Source organism: Pollachius pollachius (genome assembly GCF_949987615.1).
Source record: "Pollachius pollachius genome assembly, chromosome: 2".
In the NCBI taxonomy this organism is placed as follows: Eukaryota; Metazoa; Chordata; class Actinopteri; order Gadiformes; family Gadidae; genus Pollachius; species Pollachius pollachius.
In genome coordinates this window covers 9782425-9793696 of record NC_136935.1, presented here as the reverse complement: position 1 = coordinate 9793696, position 11272 = coordinate 9782425, and the positions used below count along the sequence as shown (strand labels likewise).

General features: G+C 43.9%; 1 protein-coding gene across 3 annotated transcripts in view; it reads left to right on the top strand.

The window, feature by feature from the left end:
* Positions 1-145: 145 nt before the first annotated feature.
* Positions 146-11272, top strand: part of tp53bp2a (tumor protein p53 binding protein, 2a) — a 33191-nt gene continuing 22064 nt past the window's right edge. For 2 of the 3 annotated variants that reach the window (XM_079730519.1, XM_079730517.1), the window contains exons 1-2: positions 146-210; positions 495-646. In XM_079730519.1, coding sequence (XP_079586645.1) covers positions 620-646 — 27 coding nt within the window. In that variant the 5' untranslated portion in view covers positions 146-210; positions 495-619. Of the gene's footprint in view, positions 267-494; positions 647-11272 lie in introns of all 3 variants that reach the window. The other variant, XM_079730518.1, reaches the window with a different exon arrangement.

Sequence of the window (11272 nt, the reverse complement as noted above, 5' to 3'; positions counted from 1 at the left end):
TACAATTTCTGATATCGATGAATTGCTCGGTGTTGTTTGGCATGACAACGGGGGGAAGTGTAGGGTTACGACGGTGCTCCTCGCGACAGGGGGCGGAGCTTGACTCCCACTTGGAATGAGTTTCCTCCCACTACGTCACTTGGGAAAGGCTCGCAAGCCACCGAACAACACTGTCAACGGGGTTTCGGGCAGACGGATAAACCTCCTCGGGCAAGTAGTATTATTATAGTTCACCACGAAGTAACTTATTGTGTTATTACTTTAAGGTACGTGAATTATATACATTAAAGTTGTTTTGCGCACCGTGCTCGTCAATTAGTCAAACAACTTCTAAGTGATGCCAACCATCGCCACGGAAACTTTCTTGTGAAGGCCTCATTATTTGTTGCAACAGGTCCAATTGTTGTAAATGTAAAGCATTGTAGGAGGTCGTTTTGGTTTTGCTGTTAATTTGTTTTGTTCGGTAAAAGCAACGTGTTATGTTTTCAATACAGGACGGGATTCGGAAACGGGAAAAGTAGCCTTGCCCATTACGGGTTAGGCGACGAGATTAAAGCGATCGCCTTTCCATTGCTTTCGACGAAACTACCAGTGGGATTCGTTCTGTTTGGTCATCTAGATGCGGTACGAAGCTAAAATGATGCCGGTGAGTTCAAGTTTCCCTTTGTTTTAGATAAATATTAAACATATTATGTTAATCATATTGGTCGCCAAGAGTCTGTGTTGTCACCACAATAAACTTACGGAAGACTTAGTGGTGCCTGGGCATTTAAATGGACGTGGCAACATGATACTTTGTAGCGTGTTGTACTGTATCTCTGTATCTGCTATTCAGATTCTGAATCGTTTTTAGCTGTTAGTTCCCACTTAGTTCAGTTGTATGCTTTAAGGCGGTGGAACGAAGTGTTATATTATGCCAAAAATGTATAAGGGTCATTGATAATCATTTAGGAATTATGTTATAATGTGCAGATATTGTGATATAAAGTACACTAATTGAGTCCGAACCTAAACGTCAAACAGATAGACATTGTACTACTGAAAAAAGCTATGGTTTTGAGGTTTCATCATTCTTGACAAAGGTCCATATTTTAACTGTTATACACAATCTCTCATTGCTCTATTCAAATGTTAGATACGTCAGTAATGCATCTGTGAGAGTATGAGAGAGGATTGCTTCAGAACGAACTTTTGCTGGAGGGATCAAAGCCTTTATAGCCGCTGCCCTTGGATTGCATTTTCTTTCACATGAGAGGATGTATTTTGTTTATATAACTTAGGCCTGAGATAACTGTCTGGAATGCATTACATAGGTATTCAGACTAGATTTCCAGTTCCTTGGGCACTGATACTGCATGTAAATGAATGTATGAAACCCATTGATTTATTTTTAACATTCAAGCTTCTTGTGACCAATTTGCGTCTTTGCCTTGCCTTGCCTTGTCTTGTTGCTGAGAATAAGAAATGCAATTCATCATGTGAAGCACACTAAATATGACTTTTTGCATTTAGTTCTCTTTACCGTGGTCTGCCAAGTGTAATCAGTTTGTCCCTATTACCCTTCCTCTTGGATAAAACAGTCCTGATCTGTAAATGAATCACCTTGTCCATGGTGACAGATTGGTCAAGCTTTGTCATTCAAGCCAAGCTCTGTCACATCGCTGTTTGTGACTGCCATGCCTGCGTTCTCATCGACATCCATACAAATTGTCACCGTAACATATTTCCCCTGAATCCCTTTATATACCCACATAGTTGAGACCTTGCACTCTCCCCTTCCCCATTCTGCACCTCCCATGTACCTTATGTGTATGGACATTGTTGGTGTCAGATAATTGAGCCCTGGCTCTCTTAGCATGTATGTTGTGTCAGCCTCATCAGCAAAGAACGGGGGGCTCCTATATATGGCCCCTATTGGACAAGAGGTATTGTCTAATAGTGAGCATGGCAAATATCCCATGACCCTGTTGCTGCCGGCTTGGGACTTTGGGGGTAGGGTTAGCTCTTCTGTTGTGATTACTGGCAGGGGGCAAAGAGGAGATACAGGAGAGGGTGAGGGGGGGATGACTTGGCCCCAACTGAGCACAATATGTCAGCGTGGTGGGTGGGGGGCTGTGTGTGAGAATCATATTGTATACGGCCCCCATGCCTGCTCATGGTCGCACCCTGATAAGGGATGTGCCTTATTTATTGAACCATTACAGGACCCAACTCTTTATCTTTTCTGTTTTCCCCCCCACTTGTCCTTATCTGCAATAAGAGCAGCTGTCGGTCCACTGGCAGTGATTGATCTCAATGCATGTGTGTGCGTGTGTTTGTCTGTGTTTTACTGTGAAAGGACCATTCTTTTGCAGCCTTAATTGATTCTTCACAGAATCCTGGCCATAAAGAATGTCTCATTGCATCTCTTTTTTATGCATAATGCTAATTGGTTTCGGTGTGCCTTTCCCTGTTTTCATTTGTATCGTGAATATTGTTCATTCTTCCCTCTCCCATGGAGGAGTTGCTTGGCAGGTGGATTTTTCCTTCAGATAAGATTCGAGCAGGTCTGGCCTACGTACATTTAAATGTTTGCTCTACAGTACGAACGCCAATGATCCAGGAATACATCGGCAGGTTAAGACCACAACAACTATATCCTTATGTTGATGGTGGGAAAAGCGATGCTATGTTCTGATTAGCCCAGACTTTGCTGTGTGTATCAACAACCACCCAAGCAGGAATCATCTGTGGCCACTACATCGTTGTGTTTACACTGGGAGGGTCTCTGTCGTTATGTAACCAGACTCTCACAGCAGGGATAATAAAGGGCATTCCTGGCAAATGTTTTGTACTGTCATCCTCCTTTGGGGAGATGAAAAGATGGCACAACTAAACCAGATTGTGTAGACAATAATTGCTCTTGATTAATCCATGTTTTCAAATGCTGTCTAATGCATAAGTTGTTAATTATTACAAGAATAGAAGAGTCTCCCTAGAAGACATGCAGTTTATGAACAAACAAAAAATGAATATTTTATTAAGCCATTGTTATAACAGCCGACTTCCTAATATGGGGAAAAACTACTTGATGTTGTGAAATCTGCCGGAATCTTCTGTGAATAGACAGAGAAAAGAGTTAATACAGTGTTTCCCCATCCAGCCAGCTAATGTATTCCCTTGCTTCACCAAGCGTTTTTTTCTTGGGCTTCTGGTAGAATCAGCACAATAGCGTTCCCAAAGTGTCCATACTCGAGAGAGGTCAACTAAGCACATTTTCCTTCATTTGGATTATTTTTTGCTATTATTTACCTACCAAAAAAGGTTTGATAAACGTTCCCCCCGCAAAATTGCAGATTTATTTTTTGAGCAATTCTTATGATCACATTTTATCAGCGCCTAGATCCGACTTTGCGTTACCTAAAGGCATTAGGCTTGTGCATGTTGCAAAGAAAATATTTTCTTATCTCATCCAGGAAATGAGTAGATTAGTTTAGGAGCACAACAGTGTAGAAAATGTTTATAGATTTTGAAAAGAAACACCAAGTTGTGCAGTTAAGATGGAGGATAGAGCCTGGCCAATCCTACTTCAGCAGTTTCAACTCCCTCCAGTTCCTGTATGTTCTACTCCTTTTTCCAAATAAACCACAGATAAAATTAGACCTGGCTTAGTTATCTATGCTTCCTACCTTATGTTCATCGTCTGTTCCTCCTCCTGACCTTTTCTCCCTCGCCTCCTTGACCACCATGGGGTAGATTGCGATAGAGAGAGAGGGAAGATGAAGAGGAATAATGCATAAAGCTGCAAGGGAATTTGCTGCTGCCAGGCCCCCCTTTTTATTTTTTTATTTTGACATTCTGGACGGGATTCAAGTCCTGGAACCCGGTGCTGTGGCTGGAGCGGGCAGACACAGTGGGAGCCTCTGCCGCAGTCTCGGAGCTGGAGCCCTTCTTAGAAAGTCCTCGTAATCACATTTAGGAGTTACAAACGCAACCAGGCCTAGTTGGCTTTGACTTGCTAGCCACAGCAATATTTCTTTGATATTGGTGTTGTGCATTAGAGATGATCAGAAGATTCCTAGTGATCAAAATTCACATGGAGAATTTCCAGGCACGGTCTATTCGGAGATGGTGTAGAAGATCTTGATTGAAGACTGGGCATACTGTGCTACTTCAGTTCCCCAAGAACCCTCAAAGTCAAGAGCTCTCTTCTGGCTGGGTTCAACTCTGATGATGTAGATGAGGGTGCAGTTGCTGTATGCCTTTCATTGTACTAATGAGAATACGCCAACAATCATGGCATATATATACTTGTGGCATCGTGAGCCAGATGGTTGCATCGTCAGATCTACACACACACAGATGGAGAGCAGTGCACTTTCCCTAGTGATGGGACATAGTTGGCCAACTTTAGTATCTTGCTACAGTTTATTTTTAATTGCGAGACAAACTTTGCAAAATACCCCAAGGATGCAAGGACTCGCTAGAGATAGAGATATTGATTTGTATTCCCTATAATGGGACTTTGTGTGGTACTTATCTGGAATTGGCAGTGTAATTGCGTTAAACCCATGGTGCTGTGTGTTATTTTGGACCACGTGCGATGGGGAAACTGCAGTGGCAGGCGCTTCGTGCTAACTTAATAAGAGGGCGATTGAGTTTGTGCCCAGACCTCGGGAGACTCTAACGCAATTGGAATTGACCCTTACAAGGAGACAATAAGGGGATAATGGGGCACTTCATCTGTGGGCGGGGTCTCTGTTCACTGTAGTACTGTTAGGGATATTTATTGGTTATTGTTTAGTGTCGCGGTTCTCAATGATCCCCAAACAAGGACAAAGTCTGCTTACCCGCTTTTTAGTATCCACTCATAAAGCCATTTCCTGTTATTTTTCATCCGTTTTTCCCCACGTTAGGAAACACACGTGCCTGACTCTGCCCCTTTTTTTTTGGAGTGAGCTTTTTTGGAACACACACACACACACACACACACACACTCCCCCGGTAATTGGCTGTGACGTTAAAGTTTATCTATGAAACCTAAAGTCATAGACTGTCACACAGGTGATCAGTCAACCCAGGGAGGCTGGAAAATCCTGTTTCTCTGCAGACGGCAGGAATCTGTGGTGAGAGGGAGGCATGCAGGTGAGGTGTATTAGTCAATACTAGACTGTGTCATTGGTCGTCATCTTGTAAATTCATCCCGTAACACTTATTTGATTGTTTGCCAGGGAGAATTATAGCGCTTGGCGCATGCCGTGGTACACTCTGATGTATGCTCTAGTCAAGACTGCCAACGATGAGATATGACTTTTTCTATTTGATGTTGCAGCCTTTAATCTTACACACACACGCACTCGCTTTTGATGCTGTGTCATAACACATGATGAGTGTCTCTGCGTTGGAAGTGAACAACGCTTGCATTCAAATGACATTTGTGAGTCCGGTGTGTTGTAGTGGAGAACCAGGGATAAGTTCTCTAGAGGTATTGCAGCCTGAAACCTAGGTATTGGCTACTAAGTTTTAGCTTTCAAATGTGATACTCCACCAGTAGTCCATCAAAGCAAAACTATATATTTTCTTGTGGATTATTCAGTCATCTCTGAGATATGGAGGATGATGAAACCTGTTAAATATTGACTATTTAGTCATTCAGCAGATACCAAAGGGACTTCCAATTGAACAAGCATTTAATTAATGAGCAGGTATAGGTGTGTGTGTGTGTGTGTGTGTGTGTGTGTGTGTGTGTGTGTGTGTGTGTGTGTGTGTGTGTGTGTGTGTGTGTGTGTGTGTGTGTGTGTGTGTGTGTGTGTGTGTGTGTGTGTACTATCGTACTGGCGCATTGCTCTCTGTGATCATTTGTATTTCAATTTATTTGTTGTTGGTTGTGAGTGACACCTCTGTGTCGTGATACTTTGCCCTCTGAAGCAGAGAATACCACAGTGAAGTTTGTCCTCCAGCTGACACCGTAAGGGGAATTCAAATTTTATGGCCATGCGTTGCAGTGGAACCTTGCGCTACTCCTCCTCCTCCCATTCACAAGCACTGGGGAATCTACGTGAGACAACAGCAACTACATCTTTGCCTCAAACCACCTGAAATGAGAGCCATTTTCTCTTATGAACTATGACAATGGCCGGAGATTCAGGTCTGGACGTTGTCGCGAGTTGCACCCTCGCACATCAGGAGATGGTCCATTCTAACATACTAGAAATATGTTTGGTTTAAGCAGGGGAGGCGCTTTGGTGAAGCCTACACAGGATGCAGGACCTGACGCATTAAGACATTGACGATGGGAGATGAGACTACTGATTCATCCAAAATAATGACCCATTGATATCTCCTTCTTATCCTGTGGATTGTTTGCCTACTTCTGGTTTAGCGCTAGTCACATATAGAATACCTCTATCCGCTGCAAACTCTTCTTCATCTTTGCATTGCATGCATTTGCATACAGCAAATAATATAGGACAGGATCTGTGGCTGTGAATTCTCTGGACAATGACCTGCTCTTTTCACAAATGGCCTCAATCGGACATTTCACAGACTTGGTACCACAGAGAACTGCTCAATGTCTGGTCGAGCTGATTCGGACATTTGAGTTCTCACCGACAGCTCCTCTGGGTAAAGTCTAGATCATGATTCAGGGGTGCCGTGCACGTGTGAAAGGGGCTTTAGTTAAGGCCTTTTGTAAAGTTTTTTCTAATTTTGCGGGTACCTGCATCAACGTTCTTTAACTACGACCCGCAATTGTGTTTGTTAACATGCTTGCTTTTAATTTCTCTCCCTGTCGGGTTTCCATTAATTTGTTGGTGTGTGAATGCATTTTCCATTCAGTAAGCCAAGGGGCAGGATAGTGTAGTGGTTAGCATCATGGACTCTCAGCTTAAAGATACTAGGTTCCAGTGTTGTGCCTGAACGCGTTCACTGAACGAAAGTTCATGAACTCGTTCATATTTTGGGCGAACGTGAACTGAACGTACTGTATTACTGCCTGATGAACGTTACTGTGAACTCGTTCATTCTGGTGTCAGTGAACGACACGCTCACTCGGTTTAACTTCGTTCAATGGGGGGGTTATTTCTCTATCAACACGGCGGATGCGCGCGCAGATCGCCGTATTGTTTGACCGGTTGCCATGGTAATCTCCGTGCGGTTCATTTGCAGTTGAGGTGTTGCCAGCTTACTGTTACATTAAACTGTAATCAGAAAAGGTGGTTATATGCTATAGACCCTATAGTATCTGTCATATAAAGGCTGGGACGAATTTCATATTATAAATATGTACACTTTACTTTGAAAGTATAGACCAGCGCGATTCCCATTGAAACAAATGGCACGGTGATTATTCTTCGAAACGAGAGCTGTTCAATTGTGGAAAATGAATTAAACTGTAATCAGACAACGCGGTTATATGCTATAGACCCTAGTGTATCTGTGATATAAAGGCTGAGACGAATTTCGAATTATAAATATGTACAATCCATAACGTTAGCTCTCTCTGGCTCATAGCTCAGCGGACTAGAATATCTCATAGAATCATTGCTTGTTGGCCGGAAACGGAAAGGGGGGCTGTTCACGTTTGGTTGTAGTCTTTTCGCTCGGTTCTCCGTCTCATCAGTAGGGCTAGAACCGAGCGAAAAGACTAAAGACTGAACACCCCCCCTTTCCGTTTCCGGCCAATGAGTAATGAGTCTTCCAACAGAAATCAATGGGATTTACAAAATGCGCTAAATGTGCAATAAAACACGATAGAAACCGTATTTCGCTACGATACTTGATTCAACCACTCTATATCATCCTAGACAAACCACAACGGGGGCTCAATGTTCAAAATACCAGAAAAAACGAAAAGCTCACAGCAACATATTGAAAAAAAGAACTATGAACTAGTTCATTTTTTGGAACTGTGAACTTAGTTCAAAACTTTGAATTATGAACGTTTAACTGAACTAGTTCATTTTAAGATTTGTGAACTGAACTTTGAACTAGTTCACGAAGAAAGTGAACTTTCCCAACACTGCTAGGTTCTATCGCTAAGGTCCAAAGTCTACCTGTAGTAGTTATCCTTGAGCAATATCCCCTGACCCCAGCCTGCTACTAAATGACCTTTATCTGAATTCACTTTTAGTCTCATTAAAGCATTGGCTAAGCCAAGGGTCTGAACACACAAGCGGTTTTAGCGGTCAAATTTTAATGAAAATAGAACCGTTCCCCAGCAGCGTTAACCACGGTGGCATGTGGAATATTGGCCAATTATGTATTGGCACAACCTCCTTAGGGTCCATAAAGTAATTAGGTAAAATACTACTATCAAAGTTTGGCCACATTACTTCCACTCGTGCTCTACACACAGGCACACGTAGAGGCAGTTTCTGTTTTCCTTCCAGCCAGTGTTTCCTTCCAGCCATTGTATTGTTTTCAGCACTATGCAAAGCAGTGGGTTTGTGTCCACAGTGGACTGAGAGGTGTGTGTGTGTGTGTGTGTGTGTGTGTGTGTGTGTGTGTGTGTGTGTGTGTGTGTGTGTGTGTGTGTGTGTGTGTGTGTGTGTGTGTGTGTGTGTGTGTGTGTGTTTTAAGGTCAGCAGCAGATGCAGCAAAGTGCCAACTCATCTGGATGGGGGCGGGGGAGTGGCCGGTGGCAGGGCTGGATCATTAAGTTTAGTGCTGAGGCCAGAATGCCTCCGCTACAATCCCTGCTGTCTCCTCCCCCTCCAGCTCCCCATCCCCCTACCACACTTTTTTGTGCTTGCTGCCGTGCTCTCCTTTGCTCTCTCCATTTCTCTCTCTTATTTCTCTCTCTCGCCATTTCTTCTTTAATTCCGACTGTCTTTCTCCATTGATTTCCTTTTCCCTTTTCTTTCTCTGTTTCTCATTAGTTCCTTTTTCCATTTGTCTCTTTCTACTCTCTCCAACTCGGTCTATCTCAGTTTGTCTCAATCTCCTTTTCTCACTCTCTTTCTATCGCATTCCTCCCTTCTCTCTATTTCTCCAATTTACTATGTATTCTCTTTCTCGATTTATTTTCCCTCTTTCTTCTCTACGTTGCTCTCACTCTAATACCTCTCCCTATCTCTATCTCTATCCTGCATTCCTGGGCGGGTTCCAGTGATGTCTTTTGCTGTTGTCTCAATGACCTTTTCAGTCTCCACACTTTGTACATTTCCGTGTGTTTGGTGTGCGTTTTTTCTTTTGAAGTATTTACTTTGCAGTCTCATCAGAGACTCGGCCATTATGTCTGGACCACAACTTGAGACCATCTCCCAACAACAATGGACACCTCTCAGTGTGGGTGGACAGGGCCGGGTGGGAGGGAGGATTACCCTAATTGATCAAGTTCTGCGGGACAATGTTCTCCAACGTGTATATATTGGGTCATCCACTGCAGGTGGTGACGGATTAGGGGGGCGTGTTTTAAATGTGTTTACAGCCCATGTATAGTAGAGCTGCCTGATAGGAATACTCATTAGCCCGTTGAGCGCCATAGATCAGATAAATCATTTACAGCCCAATGGTAGGTCGACTGTTCTTCTTGCGCCGGAAATCCTGGTGAGTCAGACCCCAGCCACCCATCCCTTCCTTTTTTTTTTTCACGGCTTTTTTTTTCACGGCTTCCATCCGGTGGTGTGGGAAAAGTCTGTTGATAATAGCAGCCTGTATCAGTTGCCAGGGCGACGGCGTCTCCCCTACCCACCTGCCCACTTGCTTACTTACTTACTCACCGGGTTAGAGGCCCACGTTAAGGATGGGATTAAAAGGCACATAGCTCACACGTGGGGCACCCCATGGGGGATCTGAACCCCCGCCCCAGTCTGACTGTTGACTGTTCTACACCGGCCCCTCCGCCCCCTTTTGTCAGAGTGACCTAGCTGACCTGATGTTCCCGGCAAAGCCCTGGTGGGCCAGGCCTCCGCCGCCGCCACTCTCAGAATAGAAAGGTCTCGCAGGGTCGCTACATTGTATATGGTCGGGGGCTCCGCGTTACACTGGGGTGATTGTTTCGTTTAAAATGGCCGGCTACAAATTCTTCAGTTATTGGTTTGGTTACCATTTAGTCTATTTTCCTTTTACTATTGAGGCATTAAGCAGATTTGAACCATCTTCACCTGTAAGTCAGTGAATCTTTTTGATGTCTGCAGGAGCAGGTAGGGCATATTGTGCACATTGACGTTCAAACTCTAAACCTTTTACTGGGAGTCGCTAACTTATAAGGGGCCACCCTGCCCTGTTGATTGTATTTCTCTATTCAATTACTTTTCTCTCTTTAATTTGAGGCCATCCCAGGAGGTGTGTGGAGGCTCAATAAGATCAGCTTGACCCATGCGCCCCATGGCCTTCAAGTCATAAAATTGGCTTTTATCAAAGCTTAACCTAAGCTCTTGTGTTAAACTGATGGCCAGATTACACACCGAGCATATTCCAGCAAGCCCCTAAAAGCTTAGCACACATCTGTGTATGAACCACGTGGACCGAAGGTTTTAAGCCCATCATCTTTGGCAACAATGCATCAAATGACACATGGGAAAAATATTGCACACTCTAGTTAATCTTTTGTTTATATTTTGGTGCTTTTGTAAGAAACGTTTCTCTCAATGCAATGTTACTAATCTAATCTTCATTCCATTGGGCTTCTTCTACTCGCTTATCATTCATCAGCTATGGAGGAAACATTTTATGTGATAGACATACAAAACACTGCTGCAAGGAATCGGCCAACTGCTTCTCCATAGCAGGTTGGCCAGCTCATACCAGTGGTCAGTCTGTGACCAGGAGAGTGTGTCCTTTGTAGATGACTGTGTGATCCTACCCAAAACCTCTCTCTCTCTCTCTCTCTCTCTCTCTCTCTCTCTCTCTCTCTCTCTCTCTCTCTCTCTCTCTCTCTCTCTCTCTCTCTGTCTCTGTCTCTGTCTCTGTGTGTGTCAGCCAGACCCTCCACTCCAGCTTGTCCAGACGGCCAGCTTGTGTCTGTGTGTCTCGGCCCTTTAAGATGCCCCCCTCGGCAGGGGCATTCATTAAGCGTGTGTGTGTTTCGGGGGTTGGTTGGCTTGTGTGTGTGGGTGATGGGGGAGGTCTCACCGTGGTGACAGCGCTTGTTAGCAGTTTGCGGCCGGAGCTGGAATGCTTGTCCCTGGCTTGTGTTTTCTTTTTTCTGTTGATAGACGAGAATGAAGGCAGAGGTAGAGCTGGGCAATATTGACCGATTCGAGTTTCGCCCTATTGAAACTCAATATCAGTAGTTTGACAATGTATTGAGTTTGACAGTAGTTTGACAATTGTAGTTGTTAACTGCGTA